The sequence below is a fragment of the Scyliorhinus torazame genome, chromosome 2 (assembly GCF_047496885.1).
Source record: "Scyliorhinus torazame isolate Kashiwa2021f chromosome 2, sScyTor2.1, whole genome shotgun sequence".
In the NCBI taxonomy this organism is placed as follows: domain Eukaryota; kingdom Metazoa; phylum Chordata; class Chondrichthyes; order Carcharhiniformes; family Scyliorhinidae; genus Scyliorhinus; species Scyliorhinus torazame.
Genome location: NC_092708.1, coordinates 28,397,590 through 28,424,531, shown reverse-complemented (window position 1 = coordinate 28,424,531; position 26,942 = coordinate 28,397,590). Strand labels below are relative to the sequence as shown.

The following is a 26,942-nucleotide window of genomic DNA, read 5'->3' as shown; positions in this document are numbered from 1 at the left end:
ATCTCAGTTCTGAGGTTGTTGGATTTGCACAGTTAACTCTGTTTCTCTCCACCCAGATCCTGCCAGACCTGCTGTTCTTTCCCAACATTTTCTTGTTTCTTTATTTTTAATTAACATAGTTGAATTTAAAATCCCCAGCTTGTGTGGTAGGATTTGAACTGGTGCCCTGGGTAGCCACATAGGAGACGTGCGTCGCGGTAGGGATGCCAGTGACGCAATTACGTCGCCGATGGATGACGTAGATACGTCGGAGACCGCGCCTAACGCGCTTGCGCGGGGAGCAGGCGAAGACCTTGTTTTGAGTGGGGGGTGGGGGAGCGAGCGGCTGGTAACCCGGGCAACAGTCCGGCCGGAGCCCGGACCGGGGCCATGTGGGCGAGCGAGGAGGAGGCGCAGCCGTTGCTGGGCCCGGCTCCCGCCGGCTGGGCGGCCAGCCGTCTGTACCGGCGCCGCTGGCTGATCCTGGCCGTCTTCTCCCTGCTCGGCTTCATGCAGGGCCTGCTGTGGAACTCCTGGGGTCCCATCCAGAACTCGGCCAAACAGGCCCTGGGCTTCAGCACCCTGGACATCACGCTGCTGGTCCTGTGGGGCCCCATCGGCTTCCTGCCCTGCTTCATCTTCATGTGGCTGATGGACAAAAAAGGTGAGGGAGAATGTGCTGGTGGTGGGGTGGGAGTGGAGAGGGGGTGGGGTGGGAGTGGAGAGGGGGTGGGGTGGGAGTGGAGAGGGGGTGGGTGGGGTGGGAGTGGAGAGGGGGTGGGTGGGTGGGTGGGGTGGGAGTGGAGAGGGGGTGGGTGGGTGGGTGGGGTGGGAGTGGAGAGGGGGTGGGTGGGTGGGTGGGGTGGGAGTGGAGAGGGGGTGGGTGGGGTGGGAGTGGAGAGGGGGTGGGTGGGTGGGGTGGGAGTGGAGAGGGGGTGGGTGGGTGGGGTGGGAGTGGAGAGGGGGTGGGTGGGTGGGGTGGGAGTGGAGAGGGGGTGGGAGGGTGGGGTGGGAGTGGAGAGGGGGTGGGAGTGGAGAGGGTGGGGTGGGAGTGGAGGGGGTGGGAGTGGAGAGGGGGTGGGGTGGGAGTGGAGAGGGGGGGTGGGAGTGGAGAGGGGGTGGGGTGGGAGGGAGTGGAGAGGGGGTGGGGTGGGAGGGGAGAGGGGGTGGGGTGGGAGGGAGTGGAGAGGGGGTGGGGTGGGAGGGAGTGGAGAGGGGGTGGGGTGGGAGGGGAGAGGGGGTGGGGTGGGAGGGAGTGGAGAGGGGGTGGGGTGGGAGGGAGTGGAGAGGGGGTGGGGTGGGAGGGGGTGGGGTGGGAGGGAGAGGGGGTGAGTGGGGTGGGAGTGGAGAGGGGGTGAGTGGGGTGGGAGTGGAGAGGGGGTGGGTGGGAGAGAGTGGAGAGGGGGTGGGGTGGGGTGGAGAGGGGGGGTGGTGGGGGGGGTGCGGGGGGAGGTTGGTGGGGGAGGGGAGGTTGGGTGAGGGAGGGGGTGGGGGGGGAGGTGGGGGAGGGGAGGTTGGGTGGGGGAGGGGGTTTGGGGGGGTGGGGGGGGAGGTTGGGGGGGTGGGGTGGGGGGTGGTGGGGGGAGGTTGGGGGGGTGGGGTGGTGGGGGGGTTGGGGGGAGGGGGGTGGTGGTTTGGGGTGGGGGTTGGGTGGTGGGGGTGGGGTGGGGGGTTGGGTGGGGGGGGGGGGGCAGGATGGTGGAGTTAGGGCCAGGATGAAATCCGCCATGATCGAATAGCAGAGCAGACTCGATGGCCCAAATGGCCTAATTCTGCTCCTATATCGTATGATCTTAAGGTTTTTAAGCAGAGTTGCTGGGATTGCAATGTACAGTTTGATTGTGAAAATTAATCATTAAACTGTAAGCCATTGCAACCTCCCCCCCCCCCCCCCATTTAAACTTTCTACAGCAATGGGTTTTTATTTTAATGATACTTGAAAGTAATCTTTCTATATCATGTATTTCTGTGGAACATGTTGGATTGAAGTTCCCTTGACTTGCTGCCTCTGCTGCTATGTCATTTAACTCTAAAGGTTTGATATATTTCTAATAGCCATGTTTTAATATGTTACGGGAGAGAATATCTGTGATTGCCATGTAGACAGAGTGAGAGCTTGGAGAAGCAAGTCGCAGGCATTGCTGTTCAAGCATAGTGTTGAGTGGATAGAGTGTGAGACTTCTTGGGGATGTCATGCAGCTGATGTGTTTTTGTGTGAGTTATCTATTCAGAACGAGTTTAACAAGTTTGCAAACACTTTCACGGTAAACATCTACCCAACGTAAACATGAACTCATCCAAAACTCAGCCTCTTCACCCATCACCCTATGCTCGCTGGTTCACGTTAGCTCCTGGTCCAGCAACACGTCGGCTTCATAATTCTTATCCATGTTTACAAACATGTTGTGGTTCCCTATCTCTGTAATCACCGCCAATTCTACATATTTACATCTGTGTTGCTTCAATTCTGGCCTCTTGCACCTCCATAATTTTACTCCGCAATTAGCTCCCTTGGTCTTAATCTCGGAATCTTGTCCTTAAACCTCTACAAGAACATAAGAACTAGGAGCAGGAGTAGACCATGTGACTGCTCGTGCCTGCCCCGCCATTCGATAAGAACATGGCTGCTCTGGTTGTGCCCTCAACTCCATTTTTCTGTCAGCTCCCCTTGATTCCATTAAACCAACATCTTTGACAAATGTCTTTGTCAACTGTCCTACTACGATCTTGCGTGGCCCAGTGTTAAATTTTGTGAACAGTCCTGTAAAGCACCATGGGATATTTTACTGAGTTAAAAACGCTATGTAAATGCTGATTGTTGCTCCTTTTAAAATGCAATAGAATGGAGTGATTCAGACTGCCGTTAAGCTTCTGATTTAAATGGATATTAGTTCTATCTTGCTGTTCGTTGGACTTCCCACGTGGCTGATGGGGCATTCTGTACTAACAGAATAATCCGGAATCGCTGAGATTTGCTGTTAATTGATGAGATTTTGCTTCCCCTTTGCAGTTACAGCTGGGCCACTCTTTGACTTTTAATTTTCACATGACATTTTACAAGCTAAGGTCAGGTCTGGACTTGGGTTTTCTGCATCGCAATAAGTCCTGCTTTACTCACTCTGCCAGATACACCATAGCTCAGATGTCTATCCTGCCAGTTTTTGATTATGGTGACCTCATTTATAAAATGGCCACAAGTCTTTCTTGGTAAGCCAGATGTCCTCTTTCACTCTTCAGTTAGATTTGTGACTGGTGCCCCTTTTCACACCCAATACTGTGACCTGATTAAGTCGCCCTCATTGAACACAAGGTGCTATCTCCACTGGCTTCAGTTAATTTATCGAAACTTGCTGGGATAAACACTCGCCTGTTTGAAAAGTTTGTTACATTTTACTGCCTCTTATAATCCGAGGTCACCATGATTTGATCAAACTGGTCACTTCGAGAGAGCGCCGCCTTCGGTTGTAATTAATTTCAGTTTGCGGCTGCCAATGACCGAAACTGGGTGCAACTGAAGCTGATGCCAACTAACCTTACTGCCATGGATCCCTTTCACTTGGGCTGACAAATGGCAAGTAACATTCGTGCCACAAGTGCCAGGCAATGACCATCTCCCAAGAGAGGATCTAAGCACCGTCCCTTAACATTCAATGGCATTACCATCGCTGAATCCCCACTATCAACATCTTGGGGTTACCATTGACCAGAATCTGAACTGGACGAACCGTATAAATGCTGTGGCTACCTAAGCAGTTAAAGGCTGGGGATTTTGCAATGAGCAACTCCCCTCCTGACCCGCAAGGCCTGTACAAGGCACAAGTCGGGAGTGTGGTGGAATACTCCCCACTTGCCTGGATGAGCGCAGCTTCAACAACTCTCAGTAAGCTGAACACCATCCAGGACAAAGCAGCCCGCTTGATTGGCACCCCTTCCATAAACATTCAATCCCTCCACCACCGCTGAACAGTGGCAGCCGTGTGCACCATCTACAAGATGCACTGCAGTAACTCACCAAGGTTCCTTGGGCAGCACATTGCAAACCCACAACAACTACCATCTAGAAGGACAAGAGCAGCAGATTCAAGGGCACACCACCACCTGGAGGTTCCCCTCCAAGTCACTCACCATCTTGACTTGGAAATATATCGCCGTTCCTTCACTGTAGCTTGGTCAAGATCCTGGAAATGTCCCCCTTTCAGCACTGTGGGTGTATCTACACATCGGGGACTCCAGCAGTTCAAGAAGGCAGCTTGCCACCACCTTCTGATGAGCAACTAGGGATGGACAATAAATGCTGACATTGTTAGCGGACCCCCCCCCCCCATAAATGAATTTTAAAAAAGACTAAAGGCTCTGACTGATGTTGTACATGCTAAACTGTTAATTCTCTCACTGTTAATTTGTATTTTATTGTTTTTATGTATTGTATTCTGCATGTTTGTTGCAGTGGCACTAGCCACTTGACCAGTTATTGCAAATGAGAATTGCTTCCCAATTCACTCACCTGGCTAAATAAAGATTAAGTAACAGGTTTGGATGGGGGGGGGGGGGGGGTGGTGGGTATGAGTGTTGAGTTGGGATTCTGCTGTACAAGGTGAGGGCAAGGAGAACCCTGTTTAGTCCTGAGACGAGGCAGAAGTGGGAAATGTGTGGACACGGTGGAACTTTGGGTTGGGATTTTGATGGAATCCCGGCAGAGAAGGAGACCATTGAGGCTACACCTACCTTCAGAAAGAGCACCCTATGGCCCACATCCCGTAACCCCACCTAAGCTGCACATCTTTGGACTGTGGGTTCAAGTTCAAATCGCTCTCTCTTCACCTCTTCTTCCTGCCCAGATCGCCCAGCAACACAAACCAACATTAACCGTGACCGGTGCTGTGATCGCTGAAAGCCCGTAAGTCTTAATTCAACGCTCGCTACGAGATAGGCACTCCTAGCTACCAATCCGTACCAACTTCGAATCCCGCAGACTCAGAACCCGAACGAAAGGCCATTTGTTCACCTGACCTGGTGGGCCAGTCCGAAGTTAAGTATAGGCCTGTTAGTTGGAGAAGTAGTTTAGACGTAGAATTTGTGCATGAGTAGCGATTACTGTGTATAATAAATGTGCTTTGATTTAAATCTTACTAATCGGTGTATTGGGTTATTGATCATTACTCTGACTTGAACCTCGTGGCGGTATCATAAAGATACCTGGCGACTCGAGAGCAAAGGTAATAAAACAGAGCAATTGAACCAAGGAGAAAGATAGCAACATTACTTGGCGACTCCGGTGGGACCCGATCTAGAAGTGGCAAAACCACTCCGGGAGAACCCAGAATTTGAATTAGAGATCCAATTGGGAGCTGAAAACCACAAGCGTTCAAGCAGTTCTGATCAATACTCATAATTCAAAAGTGTGTGTATGCATGCGTAACTAACAGGGCGATAAGGTAAAAGTGATAGATTTTTTTTGTTGCGACAAAACTGTCAGGAGTTTGTATTTCGGAAAGTAGCGAAAGCCGTACCCGTATTTACAGCACCGCCTTAATACCCCTGTCCCAAATTTGAAGAGCAGCATTCGGATAGGAAAGATGGCAATGCAGGAAATGCAACGCCTCATGAACCCAGAGGAATTTGCGGTCGCAGCGACCAGCAGCAGTAGAGTGGGACAATGTCCCATTTGGGAGGAAGAGATCAGGAAATATCTCAAAGGGAAAGGATGGCCCCTTTGGAATGAATTCTGTGACGAGGAATCAGGCCCCGGGAGTATAGGACATACTTGGTGGGAGAACCTGAGCGAGATCCACAAAAAGAGCTTAGGGAAAGCTCGCAAGCTGATGGCAATCGTGTCCCGCTTGGCAGGCACAATTGTGAGGCACAGAGGAGGTCGTTAGGACGCTCCGGAAAGAAGCAGAAGGCATACATCGAATGAGTGAGATCGATGTAAGCGAGGTAGAAAAAGAGAACTTAGAATTGAGAAGGAAATTGGCAGCAAAAGACGGAGAGGTGGAGGATGCCAAAAGGGCTCACCAGTCTTGTCTGGCGCACTTAAGCAGCTTCCAGTCTCCATATGAAAAGGCCTATCAGGACACGTAACGTGCAGTCCTGGTACGTGAAGAAACAAAAGCAGGTAGAAGCGTTGCAGAGACAGTGCAGTGATCTAAAGGCAGCATTAAGAGCACTCCATGCTGCCACCACAGAACAAAGACAAAGCACATTGAACTTCTGTCCGAACTCCTGGAACTCTTACACTCAATTGGTTGTAAAGTCAACCCCAAAAAGGCCCAGATTTTTGAAGATAAGGTGATATATTTGGGAACAATTATCACACATGGTAAACGCGAGATTGAGCATAAAAGGATTGACTCGATTGCTAAATTGCCCCTTCCCCAGAACGTTTCTCCGGTCGTTTTTAGAACTGGTTAGCTACTGCCGAAACCACATTGACGGTTTCGCCAGCAAGGCAGCACCCCTCTCAGACCTCCTATAGAAAGGAGTCCCCTGGGAATGGCTTCCGCAGCATACGGATGCTGTGGATGCGTTGAAGCAATCACTCTTAGCAGCCCCCGCACTACAAGTTCCAGACCCGCTTTCCCCTTACGCCATAGAGGTAGCGACCACAGACCGCACCCTTTCGGCCGTGCTCCTCCAGGAACGGCATGAACAGTTAAGGCCCGTAGCTTGTGCCTCTAGAATTTTAGACGCTGTGGAGCAGGGATTTTCAGCCTGTGAGGCACCTGCTCGCAGTATTTTGGGCAGTCCAGTATTTTTTGTATATTACCGGACTGAACCCCATCACAATTCTCACCGAACACACCCCCACCCAACTTTTACTGGACGGACGACTCAAGGACAGTACAATAAGCCAGATTAGAGCAGCTAGATGGACCCTTCTCTTGCAAGGACGGGATATCACTGTTAAACGGACAAAGACGTACACCTTTTTAGCCGACAACGTACAGTACCCCAGAACCCCCCCATGAATGTTAAATTATCTCTCCACACCACAACACAGGCCCCTTTATCGCTAAAACCCAGAAAGATGGGTAGTTCAACCCAGAGCCCCAAGCACACAGACACGTGTGAGCCCATAAAGATCTATGTGGATGGATCTTCCACAGTCTTCGATGGGAAGTACATAACAGGTTGCGGTATTTATGTAGAGGACGCGCCCTAGAGGAAATATCATTAAAACTTCCAGGCCACTTCGGCGCGCAGGCAGCAGAGCTCGCGGCCATCGCATATATAGTGGAACACCCAGATTCCTTCCCCAGCCCAGCAGACCTATACGCGGACAGCCTCTATGTCTGCAACAGCCTCACGGAATTCCTGCCCCTGTGGAAAGCAAGAGGATTTGTTTCCGCAGACGGAAAACCCATCCCCTCAGCCCCATTGCTCCGTCACATTTTAGAGAGAGCACAGAACAGGACTTTTGGGATAGTCAAAGTCCGAAGTCATCATCGTTCCTTCCCCCCCCCCCCCCCCCCCCGACCCACCACATCTTTACAAGATGGGGACTCCCCTGCAGCATTGAATCCGACCAAGGTTCCCATTTTACGGGACGTGTCATGCAGAACGTCCTCATGATATTTGGCATCACCCAAAAATTCCACATAGCATGCCACCCACAGTCGAGTGGTATCGTGGAGCGCATGAATCGGACCCTAAAATCCACCCTCAGAAAAATGGTCCAGCAGAACAACATCACTTGGGACTCAGTCCTCCCTTTTGCGCTGATGTGTTTGCGTAATACAGTTTCAACTTCTACAGGCTACACCCCACACACCCTCCTGACCGGACGCCCCATGAAAGGCACAGAACTTTTATTCGGTTTAGACTTGACCAGCCCTGAGGTGACGGCCTTCGCACACGAGAAAGCAGTAGAGCAATTAGTGAATAATGTTAAAACTGCTCAGCTAGCAGCTGCAGTGAAATTGGGCACACAAAAGAAACAAGAGCAAGGCTTGTTTCGACAAGACAGTGCATATGACTGAGTACAGTATAGGACAACAAGTCATGCTCTCCGTATACAACCCCAGCACATTCCTGTCACCAAAGTACTCGGGTCCGTACTCCATTGCGGACAAAGTAAGCCCTTCCGTATACAAGATAAAGTATCCCAACGGTAAGACTGCGTGGTTCTATATCAACCAGCTGAAGGCATATGGAACACAGTCTAACCACTCACACCACGTCATGCTCGACGCAGCACACCACACCCCGCCCACGGCCAACATACCATCCCCCAACACGTCCAGCCCAGCCACGGACTCGACCTCGACTCCACCCCCGAAATATACACGCCGCCCCGGAACGCCCACCAACTGCAGCAGCAGAAACAGCAACTGTGACTCGGACGATAGCCACAGCACGCCTCCCTACTATCCCCATGCAACAGGACCCACACCCAGCGATTCCGACTACGATCCGAGTGATCCCTTCATGATCACTTTCCTAAACAAACCCCACCACCGAACTACCATGACAACCCCGATTCCGTCCCCACACAACGAGACACCACCTATTGGCACAGAGACAACTCATACAGACTCGTCCGAAATGATGAGAGCGACCCCAAGTCACAGCATGCAACCCTATCAACCTTAATACATTCAAGAGTTTGGCAACTGGGAGAAGATGACGACCTTGAGTCTGACTCCCAAAACTAGAACCCCTTTGCGACCCTGTTCGCAACTGATAACTGAGGTGTCCAGATGATGTTTTAAAAGGAACTGCTTGGGAGACACGGTGTCCTTTCTGATGGAACCTGCAGCATGTTTTATGTTGTTTGTAAGTTTGTTAAATGTTGTTTGTCAGACCGGGGGGAAAAATTTCCTCGGCCCCACGCCCTTTCAGCAGAAACCTCTGAGGACCTGCCCACAGAGACTCGCTATTGGCCAGACACTAGTTCAGTGGAACTAGTTTGTCTGCAGAGACTTGTTAAGGCCCCAGACGCCAGTTCAGTGGAACCCGTCTGACGACGGAAACCCAGACCCCCGTTCATAACTGCCCTTCTGGTTCGAAGGTAGAACCATTACGGCAGCCCCCCACAATAACTACATTTCTTGCCCGTTCTTGTCGGTTGCTCAGGCAGTGGAGAAACGGCTTGGGACCCACCCTGCCTGGGAACCCCCCCCCTCTGGTCAGCTACGCTCGGGTAGGGGAGACACTGCATTGGTAGCCGTCCTACCCGGGGACTCCATCCAACTCTTACCCGTCGCGGCCCAAATGCACCTCATTTTGGAAATTTTAGTTCAAAAAGTTTTGTTTTGTTTCAGGTAACCCTTAGGTTGCCAACCACATGCTATTTACATCCTTAAAAATTTGAATGGTAAATCGCACAGTCTGCGAGACGGCTCGCACTGGTTCATTATTTGAAAGTCTGTCTTGTCCTAAAATTCGGTTTTTGGAAAAAATAAAAATGAGGGAGTCACAAATAGTGACCAATTATAAAGGGAGTAATTGGCACTAAAGGACAGACAGACGATCGTACGAGATGTTACACCAAGATAGTTACAGACACAATGCTTGTTTCCACAGAACGCCAGAAGCTCCAGGACCGGAGAAGAAAAGAAAAGAGAAGAGCCATGAGGACTTCCTTCACATGGTTCATCATCATGATAATGGACATTTGGTTGCGAGTGAACGTGAACCCCATGATCTCAAGCCCCCCAGCCGTTAATGTTTCACTTCCCCACAGTACCCAGAGCCCAGTCACCAGCGACACCACACCATCTTGGTGTGCCAGGTTTATAACCTGGCACTCCCTGTCCTACGTAATCGAAAACGTATTGATATATTGATCAGGGCGACCTGATAGAGGTATACAAAATTATGAGGGGCATAGACAGAGTGGATAGTCAGAGGCTTTTCCCCAGGGTAGAGGGGTCAATTACTAGGGGGCATAGGTTTAAGGTGAGAGGGGCAAAGTTTAGAGTAGATGTACGAGGCAAGTTTTTTACGCAGAGGGTAGTGGGTGCCTGGAACTCACTACCGGAGGAGGTAGTGGAGGCAGGGACGATAGGGACATTTAAGGGGCATCTTGACAAATATATGAATAGGATGGGAATAGAAGGATACGGACCCAGGAAGTGTAGAAGATTGTAGTTTAGTCGGGCAGTATGGTCGGCACGGGCTTGGAGGGCCGAAGGGCCTGTTCCTGTGCTGTACATTTCTTTGTTCTTTGTTTGTTGTTTATTGGCGATACTCTGCTGCATCGTGCAGACTATGCGTCTAAGAAAATGGAGAAGGAGCGCCTACCGCGCTCGCACCCCGGTATATAGGATCAGATCCCCTATCTTCGGATACGACCAGACCCCCGACCTCCGCGATCTATAATAAAGAGCATTCATTTGCGGTTTTATTGTAAATAAAGAAATATAAAGAAACGTTCATGAGCAATTGTATGATCCTGAGCTTGACTGCCAAGCCAGGAAAAATGTGGATAAACTGCTATGATTTTGTTTGTATGGTTGAGGAAGTTAGAGTGAAATGTTTAAGTGAGTGTAGTGTATTAAGAATAGTTAGAGGTTCCCATTTTTTTGTTTTGTAATGCATGTCCCTGTTTGACATTGCGTCCCTTAGAATTGTCAGTTAAAAATCTTTTGCATAGCTATGGTCGGTGTAGAGACCATGAAAGAAGTGCTCCCCAGGTCAGGGAATGGAAAGCAACGTAGTTATATGATCCTTCACACTTCACGTTAGTATCACGAGGAGGGAGTGTAGCCACCTAAATTGGCCAACTCCCGATTTAAAATGGCGAACGGCAAAGGCTGATGGGAAAGTCAGCCAACATAGACAGAAACCAGCAGCTGCAGGTTTGCTGTGTATTTACCTCTGCAAAGCCCAGACAACATCGATACCAGCGACCATCAGCATAACAAAGTAGCAGCAATCTGCATACTGATGAGCAATCCCCGGGAACAATAAGTAACATTTTGGACACTCAAAGCCAGACTCCTCGGCGCCATCAGGAGCCAACACAAAGGAGGTGAACGAGCACCTCAAGACCGCCCATCGATCAGGGAACCGCTCCAGTATTGGATAAAATCGAACCAAGCGATTGGGACAAAGTCCAATCACTTGGGACCAGGTACAGGGTCCGCCCCGAAAGGCGGGAAGCCCCTGGGGACTGTAAGAGTTGAGCCCCAAGTTCAAATCGCTCTCTCTTCACCTCTTCTTCCTGCCTGGGTCACCCAGCAACACGAACCAACATTGACCGTGATCGGTGCAGTGATCGCCGAAAGCCCGTAAGTCTTAATTCAACTCTCGCTACGAGATAGGCGCCCCTAGCTACCAATCCGTACCAACTTCGAATCCCGCAGACTCAGAACCCGAACGAAAGGCCATTTGTTCCCCTGACCTGGTGGGCCAGTCCGAAGTTAAGTATAGGCCTGTTAGTTGGAGAAGTAGCTTAGATGTAGAATTTGTGCATGAGTAGCGATTACTGTGTATAATAGTGCTTTGATTTACATCTTACTAATCGGTGTATTGGGTTATTGATCATTACTCGGACTTGAACCTCGTGGCGGTATCATAAAGATACCTGGGGACTCGAGAGCAAAGGTAATAAAACAGAGCAATTGAACCAAGGAGAAAGTTAGCAACACCCTATATTTCTCCCTGTTTAAAAATTGTTTTTTCTCCACTTTTTCCGGTTTTGATACGTTAATTTCTTTTGGTAAATTTAGAGTACCTAAATCCATTTTTTTTCCCAATTAAGGGTCAATTTAGCATGGCCAATCCATCTAGCTTGCATACATTTTTGGGTTGTGGGGGCAAAACCCACGCAAACACGGAGAATGTGCAAACTCCACACGGACAGTGACCCAGAGCCGGGATCGAACCTGGGACCTCGGCGCCATGAGGCAGCAGGGTTAACCTACTGTGCTGCCCTTGGTTTTGATAGATTATTGACCCGAAGCATGATCTTTGCTCCTCTCCAACAGCATTGAGTATTTCTATTTTTTCTGTGATAAAGGGTAATTGCTTGAAGCACTCTTAGACGGGGATTTCTGTGAAAAATCAAATTTTACACCTCACTCATCATTTTTCAAAAGGCTCACTTTAAACAAATCTATTTAAAATTGAACATAGCGATGAATGCTAGCTTTCTAGAAATATTCAATGAGCTTCTCTCCTCCACCAACCCCCCCCCCCCCCCCCCCCCCCAATTATTGCCACCACCCCTCCCCCAATCCACAACAAAAAGCTGTGATATTGATTATCTTAGTGCTGGGCTGGCCCTCATTTCTGAGCAGTTTAAACAGCCTGTTTACTTAACCAGAAATATGTTGCAAGCTAAAATTAAATGTCTTGTTGGGGACAGGAACTAGAATATAAATAATGCACATATGAAAGCTGTGGAGCAGTTTGTGTATGACTAAGAATGTGGTGAGATCCCCCACGAGTGCCTCTTGTTTGTGCACATGTTGACATTTTAGGAAGCTTGTTTTCTGTTGACTGGTTCCTGAGGCTGTGCTTATACTGTGTTGGTCTGAGCTAGAGAGCAGTTTGAAGCTGGGATGACCCCTGTTCTACTGCCGCGCTTACCTCGTGAATTGAACTTCCAGCATCACATGCTGAACAACAACTTGCAATTCTAATGCACCTTTAAAATACTAAAAGATCCCAATGTGCTTCACAGGACGAATTAAATAAAATTAGATACCAAGTTATACACAGATCTCCTCTTGCCAACAAACTTTTGAGTAGGTCGACGGAAGCATTTGTGAATTTGAACTATTTTAAAAAGAGAAACAAACTAGTCTGTTTAAGTTAATAAACCAGCTTGCAGGTCAAATGGAGCCAACTTGACTCCATTGTTGAGTTAATACTTTTCAAGCTTGAGAATAAATGCATGGTGCCTAAACATCACACTCAAATACCTCAAATATTTTGTTACACTGGCAACACACGTTATTTGGCAGTCATGTTCCACATAAGGTTGCATAAATGTCACATGATTAATAAATGTATTTTTGGAGTTTGAAGAGGGAATATTCGGCAAGCCATTGAGGATTTTAGCCTCTGTCTGATATTGATGCTCAGATCCAATGTCATATCCAATCCGCGAGCGCCTTAAAGACGAGAGTCTTTGACAACCACAACATCTGTGCTAAAGATCCTAGTGTACAAGGCGGTCGTCCTCCCAACTCTTCTATACCGCTCAGAGACATGGACTACGTACAGACGCCACCTCAAGATTTTGGAGAGATACCATCAATGCTGCCTGAGATGGATTCTCTGCATCAGCTGGATGGATAGACGTACTAACATAAGTTCCATTGAAGGAGCCAAGATAATCCGCATAGAGGCCATGATCATCCAAAACCAATTCCACTGGGCCGGCCTTGTGCTTAGGATGTCAGAGTCCCGCCTGCCTGAGCAAATCACCTTTGTCCAGTTCAGGGAAGGCTTATGAACTAGAGGAGGACAAAGGCCTGAAGGCTTATCTCAAGATATCAACATAGATGGCAATGCCGGGAGACCTTGCTAAGATGAGACCTACATGGAGGAGCCTCCTGATTGAAGGGATGCAATTCTTCGAGGACACCAGACAGCAAGAGGAGGCCTGGAAAAGGAGTCTGAGAAAGCAATACCAAAGATCTCCAGTCCAAAGACTATCCCACCTCCCGAAAACACCTGCCAAGTGTGCGGTTGAAGATGCAGGCTCTAGGGTCTGGCTCATTACCCACACAAGGACCCACAGAACCCACGACCAGATTGAGTTTCTTGGGTGGACAATCATTCTCATAAGTGAGAAGAAGTGCTCTCGCCCCCCTATCTCTAATGTTCTCCAACCCTACAATCCTCCTGAGAGTTTTGCACTCTTCAAGTTCTGGTCTCATGTACATTCCCAATTTTCATTGCTCCACCACTGGTGGCGAAGCCTTGAGCTGACTATGCCCATAGCACTGGAAATCCTGAATATCTCAGCTGTTCTACCTCCATCATACTCCTTAAAATCTACTTCTTTGGCCAAGCCTTTGGTCACCGATCCTTTTAACTCCTTAGGTGGCTCAATGTTGATTTATTTCTGATAAGGCTGTTGTGAAGCATCTTCTGGCATTTGTAGCCACCTGGGTTGGCCACTTCCCGACTTAAAATGGAGAACCGCAAAGACTACAGGGAAATTCAGGCAACACAGGCAAAAACTAACAAGTGCAGAAATCCTGTGTATTAGAACTTGCAAAAACCCAGACAGCACTGAAACTCTCAGCCATCTGCATACTAATGAGCGATCCCCTGGAACAATTGAAACATGTAAGGTGAATAAGGCCAAGCCAGACTCCTCGGCGCCAGCAGGAGCCAAGACAAAGGAAGGCCAATGGACACTCTGGGACCGCCCAGCGATCAGGGAACAACTCCAGTATTGGAGAAATCTATCCAAGTGATCGGAACGCAGTCCAATCACTTGGAACCAGGTACGGGGTCCGCCCCGAAGGGCGGGAAGCCCCTGGGGATTATAAAGTAGAGTCCCCAAGTTCAAATCGGTCTTCTTGGCAGGGTCACTTAGCAACTCGAATCAACCCTTGAGAGTGAACTGTCTTAAGCTGCCGCATCAACCAAGTAAGTCTCCAGTGAACGCATGCTACGAGATAGGCGCCCCTAGCTACCAGTCCATACCAGCTTTTGAATCCTGCAGACTCTGATCGAACAAAAGGCCATTTGTTCCCCTGACCTGGTGGGCCAATTTTGAAGCTAAGTATAGGCCTTTTAGTGATGGAGAATAGTCTAGAAAGTAGAGTTTATGCATGAGTAGTGATTTACTGTGTATAATAACGGTTTTGATTTGAATCTTACTAATTGGTGTGTTGAGTTATTGATCAGTACTTGAACTTGAACCTCGTGGCGGTATCATAAAGATACCTGGCGACTCTAGAGCAAAGGTTATAGAAACAGAGCAAATTAAGTAAAGATACAACGGGCAACGTTTAAGAGCCAACCAAAAGTTAGCAACACATTTTACTACCTTAAATGGACTTGTGTCAATGCAAGTTGTTGTTGAATAATGCCATGAGATTTCTGGCACCTACCTGGACAGAGTGTTGAACTGAACACCTGATCTAAAGAACTGCACTTCCAACCAACCATACACCCTTCGCCCAGCGCTATACTGAAGTATCCGCCTGGATTATGCGCTCACCTCCTGAAGTGGATCTTGAAATGTGCAACCTTTTCACTCTAAGGCAGGTGCCTGGCTAACTGAACCTTGAAGCCAGTTGAGGGAAAGACGGGAGTTTTATCTTTTGACACAGCCAGTTTTCTGCAGCTGTTGATCTTGAATCAGTAGTGCAGCACTTGCAGAAGCTTGGCATCAATATCCCCTTGTGTCAAAACAAAAGTGACACAATTAACAGTGAAAATTCTGGATCTTGGAAATGAGTTGTGACATCTCTCAAGCTCTTATCAAATTTCTATCTCAACTATTACGATGGAGTAATTACCCTGTTTATTTTAAACGGTTTTCCATCACTTAAAATAACAAGAGGGTAATTTGATTTTAAAAAAAATCATATTAAGCATTCTGGCAGTAACTTGCTCAGATTGATTTTGAGGCTTTGATCTTTTTCTTTCTGAGATTTTTGTTCAGTGCTTGTGTGGACTGGGGGTGTCTGCCCTTTTAATTGAGCAAATGATGTTCAGACATTCAATTCTTACACCCCTTTATTTTTGCCTTTGTGCACATATAATCAGGAGATACCCACTGCCTGAGATTTGAGAGAACTGAATGGTAGCTTTTCCTATTATGATGGACTGTGTAACTCCACCATGGCACAAATAGCACGAACATGCTGATTGACAAAGTGGATGCAAGAATTTGCATGTGAATCTGCTTAATCTGGTGTATGTTTTGTACTGTGAGTAAGGAAGCATGTTTACCCCATGTCAATAACTTCTATTCCCTTGTATTCTAGCCCTCCGAGATGAAGGCCAGCATTACATTTTAGTGATCTGCCTTTTTGCACCCAAGCCTCTTCAGACCTGCACTGTATCTAGCATATCAGAAAGTAGTCCTTTTATAGGCCCAAAGTGGATGACCTCGCATTTTCCTACATTTCTTTTTCAAGCCAGGCAGTATCTTCTGCAGAGGCTAAATGGAACTCCGAGTCCGCTAATGAATTTTATCAGGGGGCAGTGGTCAATGATGTGAGTCATTAATCGGGAGGCACCACAGCTGCAGTCCGGGTTCCCTGAAAGGCCCCACTTGTGCCGACTTTCTGCACAAAGACCTTGGCCAGTATGGAAACGCCCACTATTGGCGTGGCAGGTTAAAGCTGGATGGTTGGGTTGTGGGATCTGATGAGAAAGAGGTTTTTAGTGGTGATGTGTTGGTTCCATTCTTGATTCCACAGGGCCCCATGCTGTTATTCCTTGGCACAATGGTCTTAGCCATACAGGCTGGTGTGATGGGAGGTGAGCAGCAGGTGGTTTGGTAAGGTCCTTTTGTAGTGGCAGGCTTGGATTGATGTAAATCTTCTCCAAGAGCTTTCTTGTTGCAATCTCCCTGCTTTCTGTGAGGGATGGGATGTTGCTCAGGACTGGGAGCCAGGAGAGTTGAATTGATCGGAGGGTACCCAAGATGATGCGCATTGTTATGTTGAGCTTGGTCTCCACAAGACTGGTACAGTTGAACACTACATAATTATAGCACTCTGCAGTTGAGTAGATGATGGCAAGAGCTGAGGTCCTTTTTTAAAAATATATAAATTTGAGTACCCAATCTTTTTTTTCCAATTAAGGGGCAATTAAGCGTAGCCAATTCACCTACCCTGCACATCTTTGATTTGTGGGGTGAAACCTACGCAGACACGGGGCGTACGTGCAAACTCCACATGGCCAGTAACTCTGGGCCAGGATTGAACCCAGGTCCTTGGTGCCGTGAAGCAGCAGTGCTAACCACTGCCCCACCGTGCCTCCCTTAGAGCTGAGATCCTTAAAGTTTGAGCATCTGCCCACATGAAGAGCCAGGAAAGTTTGCTGAGGAGGTTGTTTTGTGATTTGATCTTTGCTGCTGTCTTGCTCAGATGTTTTTTGTATGTCATTGTTCAGTCAAGGGTAACACCAATATAAACACGATGTTGTTCGTGATTCAGTCTTGTTCCCTCTTGGCACTGGCCTTGTGGTAGAATATAATTGAGACTGTTTTGTTGTTGCTGGGCTGAAGGCGGCATGTCTCTCAGCATTTGGCCAACTTTGCAACATTGCTGGTTAGTATTGTCTCTAATTTAGAAAATGACCGAGCCTGAGACACAGCAGATATCGTCAGCATAGGTGAACCTCCAAGGCAGAGTTGGAGGCAGACCATTGAGAGATTGAAATGGGTTGGTGCTGGAACAGATCCCTGGGGAAGCCCATTCGACTGTTTTCTCCAGGTGCTTGTCTCATTACTGTGAACTGTCTATTTTTGGAGTAGTAGTTTGGTGCCGTCAGTAACTCAGAAGGGAGGATTCTTGCCATGCCAGCCCGTATGTTGCAGTGAGATTGCGACACTGTTCTGAATTATTTTCAGTGAAGGTGATTAGGGAAGAACCTGGTCACGTGCTTCACCCTCTCCAAAAGCCAGCTTGTTCAGCCTTCAAAATTCTCTCCTCTGGCTCTATCTGTGTGCTGTAAGATGAGTTGCTCTAAAACCTTGCATCACACAAGAGCAGAGATATCGGTCAGTAGCTTCAAGATAAGTTTCGGTCTTTGCCTGGTTTGGGAGGCCGATGACTTTGGACGTGTGCCAGGGTTTAGGCAATCTTCCTTCGCTGTTGACCCTTGTGAGGAATTAAACCATCAAGCAGCTGGCACGTGGGCCAAGGTATTTCCGGAATGTTGCTTTAGCTGGCGGCAGTGTCTGACTCTATCTTTGTAACACATTATCAGCAAATTTGGATCTGTGACTTTCTATCCCATCATCTCAGTTGTTAATAAATATGGTGATTAGTTGAGTTAATGAAGCTCTGGCGTAAACCTGACTTCAGTTGGATTGTTGTCACTGAGGCAGCACGGGAGCACAGTGGCTAACACTGTGGCTTCACAGCGCCGGGGTCCCAGGTTTGATTCCCGGCTTGGGTCACTGTCTGTATGGAGTCTGCACGTTCTCCCTGTGTCTGCGTGGATTTCCTCCCACTAGTCCCGAAAGACGTGCTGTTAGGTAATTTGGACATTCTGAATTCTCTCTCCGTGTACCCAAACAGGCGCAGGAATGTGGCGACGAGGGGCTTTTCACAGTAACTTCATTGCAGTGTTAATGTAAGCCTACTTGTGACAGTAAAGATTATTATTATGTAACTGTCATTGTTTTACCAGCAAAATTCAGGGTCAGTCAGTAAAATTAGTGGTCTTGTAGAGTTTAATCAGCTTCATTTCTAGTTCTTAACAGAGACTGCGTGAGTAGTGTAGATTCTGACTCCAGTTGTAGATATTTTGTTATGTGGCCACAAGAGCAGCTGTGGGATTGTATCGACCTCTAAAGCAATCGTATACATCCTGCCTTTCCAACTAGTAATCTTGTGTTTCCTGAGGGGGGTAAAAGGTTTGTGTCCTATAATACATATCATTTTGCATTCTCAATTTACTGGTGGCAGAAAGATCATTTGCTGGTATTGTGATCCATCTGCTAGGGACAGTGATATAGTGCTTCAGAGTTGCATTATTAAATGTGTTGAAAGGTGTAACCCAACCTGGATGGTAAAAATAGCTCTGATATTACAGATTTAAATGAAACAAATGCTGGCAGTGCACAGCAGGCCAAGAAACATTATGAAGAGCAAGTTAGATTAACGTTTCATCTGTAAGCCTTTATCAAAACTGGCGACCATAATGCTCAACCTATCTTTCCTCTTTAATATTGTTATTGAGTACTTTATACTCTTTGAATTTGGTTTCTTCCAGCATTTCTGCTGTTCAATCCATTTTCTTTAGCTGGGCATTAGATTTGAAGACCCCAGTAACGAAGGTGTGTCCCCAGCCTCTGGCCTTAAAGTCTGGCTGGTGAATTTCGGTCTTGCTGGCTGAGCAAGACCTACATCATGGTAGCTGAACGCAACTAATGACTAGAGTGGATAGAGTTTACTGGCACATTAATTGGCTGTTCAAGATTAGTGACTAGTGATATAAAAAGTCTGTTGGTGCTTTTTTTAATTTTGCAATTATTCCGTTCTGTCCAAAGCTGACATTTTCCAGTGTTTAAGGCTTACCAGCTCTTTAAATGCATAAAGTGCCTTGAAAAATGCAGCTTATTGGCTGGGGGAAGATTTCAGCGTGGGCTCGGTGCATGGCAAGAATTGACAGAAGCAGCTACTCTACAATTGGTATCCAAGCCTTTGGTCACCGTGTAATGGAGGGTATGCTATGCTGCATCTTGTGTTGATCACTAAAGGCACTTAGGCCACCACTTAGCGCAAGTGGATAGCACTGTGGCTTCATAGCGCCTGGGTCCCAGGTTCGATTCCCTGCTGGGTCACTGTCTGTGCGGAGTCTGCACGTTCTCCCCGTGTCTGCGTGGGTTTCCTCCGGGAGCTCCGGTTTCCTCCCACAGTCCAAAGACTTACAGGTTAGGTGGATTGGCCATGATAAATTGCCCTTAGTGACCAAAAACGTTAGGAGGGGTTATTGGGTTATGGGGATAGGGTGGAAGTGAGGGCTTAAGTGGGTCGGTGCAGACTCGATGGGCCGAATGGTCTCCTGCACTCTATGTACTATGTACTATGTTCTTTCTATTGAGAAAATAAACTAGAACTTTCGGATTGCAAATTTTAGCAGGGGGGAAGTGACTGGTAGGTTTCTTACTGGTTTTTTGCTTTTCGTCATCGGCAATTGAGGATTATGTTTTTAAAAATAACTCTCTTACATTTTATTTGAAATAACTGAAACCTACATAAAATGCCACTTTTTGTTTCTTGAAATTGATGCATACTGGAAGCTTCTGTTTACAATATCTCTGCTCATACACTGAAATGGGTACACTTCCTTCAAATGTGCATACCCCCATCTCTTTTTCCAACGGATCACTTGTAATTGTGAAACTATGTAACTGCCTGCCTTTTCCTCTTTTGCAACACTTAATGTAACTCAAAAAAACATGTGAGAGTATGAATGGAAACTGATCACGCGCAGGATACTAGGAGCAACATACCAATTTCTCCAAGCTTCACGTGTATCGTGACGATATTCTTTGATTCCCATTGACCTTCGGAAAGCCTCATTTTGTGATACTTTTGTTGAGGAAAAGTATTTTCTGAATCAAAGCTGCCTAACTGTGGTGATTTAGTGATTTATTAATCAATATTCTAACAATGCCAATCCACTAGGATAATGGGATTGAGAAGATAAAACCACTATGTAATTGGAAAATCATTCACCGTATTTACAGAAGCACAGGCGTTTTAAGTGTTCAAAATGCTAGTAAAGTACTGATCCATGAATCAGTGATGAAGGACATAAATTTAGGTAAATGTAAGGGATGAAAGGTTTATTGTTTTCAGACAGTGGATTATTACCATCCTGAGTTGCCTTGAGAAAGTTCTTGCATTTAAATGGTGCCATTCAGCAATGAGGTAAATGACCAGATAATCTGTTTCAGTAACTTTTGTTGAGAAATTAATATTGGTCAGGACAACGGGGAGTACTCCTGCCCTTCAAAATACTTACAACACCAGGTTAAAGTCCAACAGGTTTGTTTGGAATCACTAGTTTCGGAGCGCAGCTCCTTCATCACCTGATGATGGAGCTCTGAAAGCTAGTGATTCTAAACAAACCTGTTGGACTTTAACTGTAAGACGCCTTACTGTGCCCACCCCAGTCCAACGCCGGCATCTCCACCTCATGGCTTCAAAATACTGGCCTGGGATCTCTCGTCCAAACCTGTGATGGCAGGCAGACAGAGCCTCGGTTTAATGTTTCATTTGAAAGGTGGCATCATTGACAGTGCAGCACTCTCTCGATGCTACACTGTACTTTCAATCTAACGTTTAAGTTCAGGCTGGTTTAGCACAGTGGGCTAATTCGCTGGCTTGTAATGCAGAACACAGCCAGCAGCGTGGGTTCAATTCCTGTACCAGCCTCCCCGAACAGGTACCGGAATGTGGCGACTAGGGGCTTTCACAGTAACTTCATTGAAGCCTACTTGTGACAATAAGTTATTATTATAAATCACAACTTTCTGGTTTGAGGCGAGAGCACTACCCACTGAGCCACAGCTGATGCTGGAAAGGTGCCATGTATTATTGAAATGTTTTGATCCCTTTAATCATTTGGCCTCTCTAAAGGCCTCCCTGACACATTGTCAACCCTGTTGTCATACTAATTTCCTCGTGTCAAGAATCTTGCTCAGAACCAACCCTTTTGATCTTGTCTTCAGTCGCTCCTGATAATGCTCGATGTTCGTTTTTCCCTCGTGTGAACTGTTTTAGATGTTCTGCTGTTAGTGGCCCCCCCATTAAAGTGCATAGTCATTTAAGATGAGACAATCACTGCATTTAGAAAGAATTAAACGGACGACGAAAGACATATTAAAGGCTATGGGGTAGGGCAAGAAATTTGGACTCCAGCAAGTAGTTTGGATATAAATCTAGCACTTTCACAATGGGCCATATTGACCGCCTCCTGTACAGAAAAATGATTCTTATCTGCACTGAATACAGATCTAGTGATTTAATTAAACTCTAAACAAAAATAAAGGTGGAAAATGCTGAACTTCCTTCCCTGTTCCCTTTATGGAGAACTTCACTTGTATCTTGACCTTTTGGGAATCCGCAAATAGATGGAAATGCTTCTCTACGAAACGTGTGCGAAACTGGTCCTCTGCCACTATATACTAGGGAGGTCATTTGCAAGCTGTACTTCATGAGCTGCACGTGGGTGTTGATTTTTCCCACAAGGTTTGTTCTGTTTTTCTCCCAGGCCTTGAAGGTAGAAAGTTGGTGCAGCTTCCTCTTTGCACCCACCATGGAAAGGGAGGGAGGGAGGAGGTGTGGGGAAAGAGTTGAGAATAATTGATTGCATTATTTGGAACTCCTTCCTCCCTTTCTCCCTCTCTCTCTCTCTCTCTCTCTCTCTCTCTCTCTCTCTCTCTCTCTCTTTCCCCCCCCCCCCCCACCCCCACTAAGCAATGCTGCTCTTTGGTTAAGAGGATTGTGAACACGATTCAGTTTTTTGTGAACTGTTTTCTTCACAGGCCTGCGGTTGTCCGTGGTTCTCACTGCCTTACTGATGATGACTGGCGCCTTACTGAGATGCATCCCCATAGATAACCAAACAGTCAAGAAATGGTAGGTATCGCTGGGTTCGACAAATCGGTACTGAATGATATAGGATTGGCTACTTGTGTGATTGGGGCAATTAATCCGAATGGTCTATTCAGAACAGCAGAAGTAGACCAGCCTGATCTGCTCTGCCATTCCCTAACCTAAGACCATGGCTGATCTGGTTGTGGTGTTAACTCACACTTTCTTGTCTGTCCCTCACCTTTGTTAATCAAAAATCTCTCCAACTCAGACTTAAATAAATTCAATGATGCAGCCTCCACTGTTTTCTGGGTCGTTAGGGTCCTCCTCTCTGTCTTATAAGGGTGACCTCTTAAATCCACCCTATCAAATCCCCTCAGGATTTTATGTTTCAATAAGATCGCCCCTCATTTTTCTAAACTCCAACCTGCTCAACCATTCGTCATAAAATAAGCTTCAGGAGTGAATCGAGTGAGCATTCTCTGGAGTGCTTCTAACAGTTAGATCCTATTTCAAATAAGGAGATCAAAACTCTGCGCAGTACTCCAGATGTGGCCTCCCTAATTCTGTAACTGTCTTTATGGAAAACATTTGTTGTGTAGTAGTAACCTGATGGCAGCCACATCTGTAGCTAGGGTAGATGGCCCAAAACAGGATCATTACTTTGTAGCCCTGGTTCTCTACTCATGGCTTCCCACAATAGGTGCAGAATGATCCCTTCTCAGTCCTATCCAGAAATCTTATCCTAAGCTACCAGCTTTTATTTAAAAAAAAAATTTAGAGTACCCAATTATATTTGTTTCCCAATTAAGGGGCAATTTAGCGGGGCCAGTCCACCTAACCTGCACATCTTTGGGTTGTGGGGGTGAGACCCATACAGACATTGGGAGACTGTGCAAACTCCACATGGACAGTGACCCAGAGCCGGGATTCGAACCCAGGTCCTCGGCGCTGTAGGCATCAGTGCTAACCACTGTGCCACCCGCGACCAACTTAACGTGAAGGAAGAGTGTAGGATCCTCTCAAAGGCAATCTGAGTATTTTGCACAATTCAGTGCTGATGTGAAATCCCTCAAAGGTTACAGTGAATTGTATCAAAATAATGGCGCATTTTATCAAAAGTACCTAGTGAACATTGGAGTGCTCTTTGCCCATTCCGATGCAAACTTTGCCAACCTTAACTGGGGTTAAGAACATTGAGGCATTGCCAGTTGAGTGCAAGACGAAACGGTTAACGTTTTTTTTACACCAATGACTTAAACCACATAGAAAAATGACTTAAACCACATAGAAAATACAAAGAGTTTAAAATACAAAGAATTTTTAAAAGATGGTCAGGCAAAAGTTGGCACATCTTGGAGTTTAGTGGAATAAGAATGGGATTTTTTTCTTTTAAATATATTTTATTCCAAACTTATATAAAAGGTTACAAAGCATACAAAGCATAAACAATTCGGGGAGTGGATTCCACAACATGCAACTATACAGTTTGTACATTTTCACCCCCCCCGCCCCCGTGACAAACAACTTCTCAAACATGGCCACGGAGATCCCCCACCTTGCTTAACCTCCTCCCCCACTATTCCCCTTAGCACCGCGAACACTCCCGCCAGAATCTCGTCAACATTTCGCAGCCCAAGAACATATGCGTGTGATTTGCTGGTCCCCGCCCACACTTCTCACTTGTCTGTCACCCCCTGGAAGAACCCATTCATTATTGCCCCGGTCATATGTACCCTGTGTACCGCCTTTAACTGTATCAGGCTCATCCTTGCACGTGAGGAGGTCGCATTAACACTTCAGAGTGGCTCACTCCATATTCTCCAGTTCATCTCCCCTCCCAGCTCCCCCTCCCACATCTCCTTGCGCTTCACCACCTGCTCACCTCCCTGCTCTCCCAGACGCACGTATATGTCCCTGATCCTACCCTCCCCTTCCACGTCCAGAAGCAGCAATCGCTCCAAAAGAGTGTACGTCGGTAACCTGGGGAATTCTTTCCAAACCTTCTGTGCAAAGTCCCATACATGCAGGTACCTAAATTCACTTCCTCTCGGGAGCTCTACCCTCTCCTTCAGTCCCTCTATACTGGCAAACCCCTCTTCCAACTACCCATCCCTCACCTTAACCAGCTCCACTTCCTATGCATACCGTCTATCTCTCCCCCCACCCCCGAAACCGTGGTTTTTGCACAGCGGCGCCAACACTGACATCCCTTCTATCCTGAAATGCCTCCTCAGTTGGTTCCTGACCTTTATTGTGGACTGCACCACCGGGCTCTCCGCATATTTCCTGGGTGCCATTGGCAGCACCGCTGTCACCATAGCCCTCAGGCTGGACCCCCTCCTGGATTCTTCCTCCATCCTTACCCATTCTGCCCCCTCTCCTTCCCACCAACGCCTCACCTTCTCAACGTTCACTGCCCAGTAATAATGCAGCAGGTTCAGCAAAACCAACCCTCCTTTCTGCCTCTGTCTCTAACAGGGTCCTCATAACCCTTGGCACCTTCCTTGCCCACACAAAGTCCGAGATAATCATACCCAGTTTTCAAAAGAAGTCCTTCGGTACAAAGATCGGAAGTGTCTGGAATATGAACAGGAACCTTGACAAAACGTTCACCTGCACCAAGTTTTGTGAACCCATATCGTTGGTCCGTACGCTCGCCACCGGTGCCACAAACTTCGGTCCAAGCCCGAACCTTCCCAGGACCTCAAACAGGTACCACCACTCCACCCGGTCAAATGCCTTCTCCGCATCCATGGACACCGCTACCTCTGGTACCTGAACTTTTGTCCGAGTCATGAACATGTTTAACAGCCCCCTTATGTTACTAGAAAGCTGCCTGCCATTTACGAAGCCTGTTTGGTCCTCTGCAACCATCCCCGGGACTCAACCATCCATCCTTCCCGCCACTAGCTTAGCAAGTACTTAGCAAGTACTTTCACATCTGTATTTACAGTTCCCAAAAGATGTGGTGCCAGGTCCGTTGCAAACTCCTTATAAAATTCTGCCGGGTAACCATCGTGCCCCGGGGCCTTCCCCGACTTCATACCCCTTATGCTGTCCAGTACCCCCCTCAGCCCTAAAGGCTCAAGTGCCTGCCTCTTTTTTTCCCCCCAACTGTGGGAACTCCAGTCCATCTAAAAAATGTTGCAGATCCCCCTCTTCACCCGCCGTATCAGCCCTGTACTGTGTCTTATAGTAATGCCTCATTTATTTTCCCTGGCTCCGACACCACTTCCCCAGCCTCAATCCGTATCCTCAAAAACTTCCCTGGACGTGGCCTGTCTCCGTAGCTGATGCGCTGACATTCAACTCATCTTCTCCCCGTAGTCGTACTGCACCACCCTTGTCCTACTGCCCTCCCTGTCAACCTATCAAATTGCCCATGCAACTTTTTCCTCCTCGCCAATCCCTCCATGGTGGGCGCCCACGAATACTCCGTACCTACCTTAACTATCTTGTTCATTAACCACTCATAATACTCCCTCCTTTCCTTATCTGCATGTGCCTTGAACGAGATAATCTCCCCTCGGACCGCCATTTTTAGTGCTTCCCAAAATGTGCCGCCAACGCCTCCCGTTTGGTTCAATTCTACATAATCTCTAATCACAGCCCACACTTTATCACAAAGCTTGCCAAAGGCTCCTGCAATTCCTGCAGGGGGGGAGGGGGGGGGGGGGGGGAGGGAGGGGGGAGGGGGGAGGGGGGAGGGGGGAGGGGGGAGGGGGGAGGGGGGGGAGGGGGGAGGGGGGAGGGGGGAGGGGGGAGGGGGAGGGGGAGGGGGAGGGGGGAGGGGGGAGGGAGGGAGGGGGAGGGAGGGAGGGAGGGAGGGGGGGGAGGGGGAGGGGGGGGGGGAGGGAGGGGGAGGGAGGGGGAGGGAGGGAGGGGGGGGGAGGGGGGGGAGGGGGAGGGGGGGAGAGAGGGGGGAGGGGGGGGGAGGGGGGGGGGGGAGGGGGGGAGGGGGGGAGGGGGGGAGGGGGGGGAGGGGGGGGGAGGGGGGGGAGGGGGAGGAGGGGGGGGGGAGGGAGAGGAGGGGGGGGGGGGGGGAGAGGAGGGGGGGGGAGGGGGAGGGGGGGGGGGAGGGGGAGGGGAGGGGGGGGGAGGGGAGGAGGGGGGAGGGGGGGGAGGGAGGGGGAGAGGGGGGGGGAGAGGGGGGGGGGGGAGGGGGGGGGGAGGGAGGGGGAGAGGGGGGGGGGAGAGGGGGGGGGGGGTGGAGGGGGGGGGGGAGGGAGGGGGGAGAGAGGGGGAGGGGAGGGGGGGGGGCGGGGGGGGAGGGGGGGGGAGAGGGGGGAGGGGGGGGGAGGGGGGGGGAGGGGAGGAGGGGGGGGGAGGGGGGGGAGGGAGAGGGGGAGGGGGGGGGCGGGGGGGGGGGGGGAGGGGGGGGGGAGGGGGGGAGGGGGGAGGGAGAGGAGGGGGGGGGAGGGAGAGGAGGAGGGGGGGAGGGGGGGAGAGGAGGGGGGGGGGAGGGGGGGAGAGGAGGGGGGGGGGGGAGGGGGGGAGAGAGGAGGGGGGGGGGGGGGAGAGGAGGGGGGGGGAGGGAGGAGGGGGGGGGGAGAGGAGGAGGGGGGGGAGGGGGGAGGAGGGGGGGGGGAAGGAGGGGGGGAGGAGGGGGGGGAGGGGGGGGGGAAGGAGGGGGGGGGGGAGGAGGGGGGGGGGGGAGGAGGGGGGAGGGGGGGGGGGGAGGAGGGGGGGGGGGGAGGAGGGGGGAGGGGGGGGGAGGAGGGGGGGGGAGGGGGGGGGGAGGGGGGGGGAGGAGGGGGG

General features: G+C 48.9%; 1 protein-coding gene across 2 annotated transcripts in view; it reads left to right on the top strand.

Annotated features, from left to right (window-relative positions):
• The first annotated feature begins 271 nt into the window (after window positions 1–271).
• The window catches only part of slc49a4 (solute carrier family 49 member 4), a 99,024-nt gene continuing 72,353 nt past the window's right edge, over window positions 272–26,942 (top strand). Inside the window, exons 1-2 of one of the 2 annotated variants that reach the window (XM_072469939.1) lie at window positions 272–643; window positions 22,133–22,226. In XM_072469939.1, coding sequence (XP_072326040.1) covers window positions 370–643; window positions 22,133–22,226 — 368 coding nt within the window. In that variant the 5' untranslated portion in view covers window positions 272–369. The remainder of the gene's footprint in view (window positions 644–22,132; window positions 22,227–26,942) is intronic. The other variant, XM_072469934.1, reaches the window with a different exon arrangement.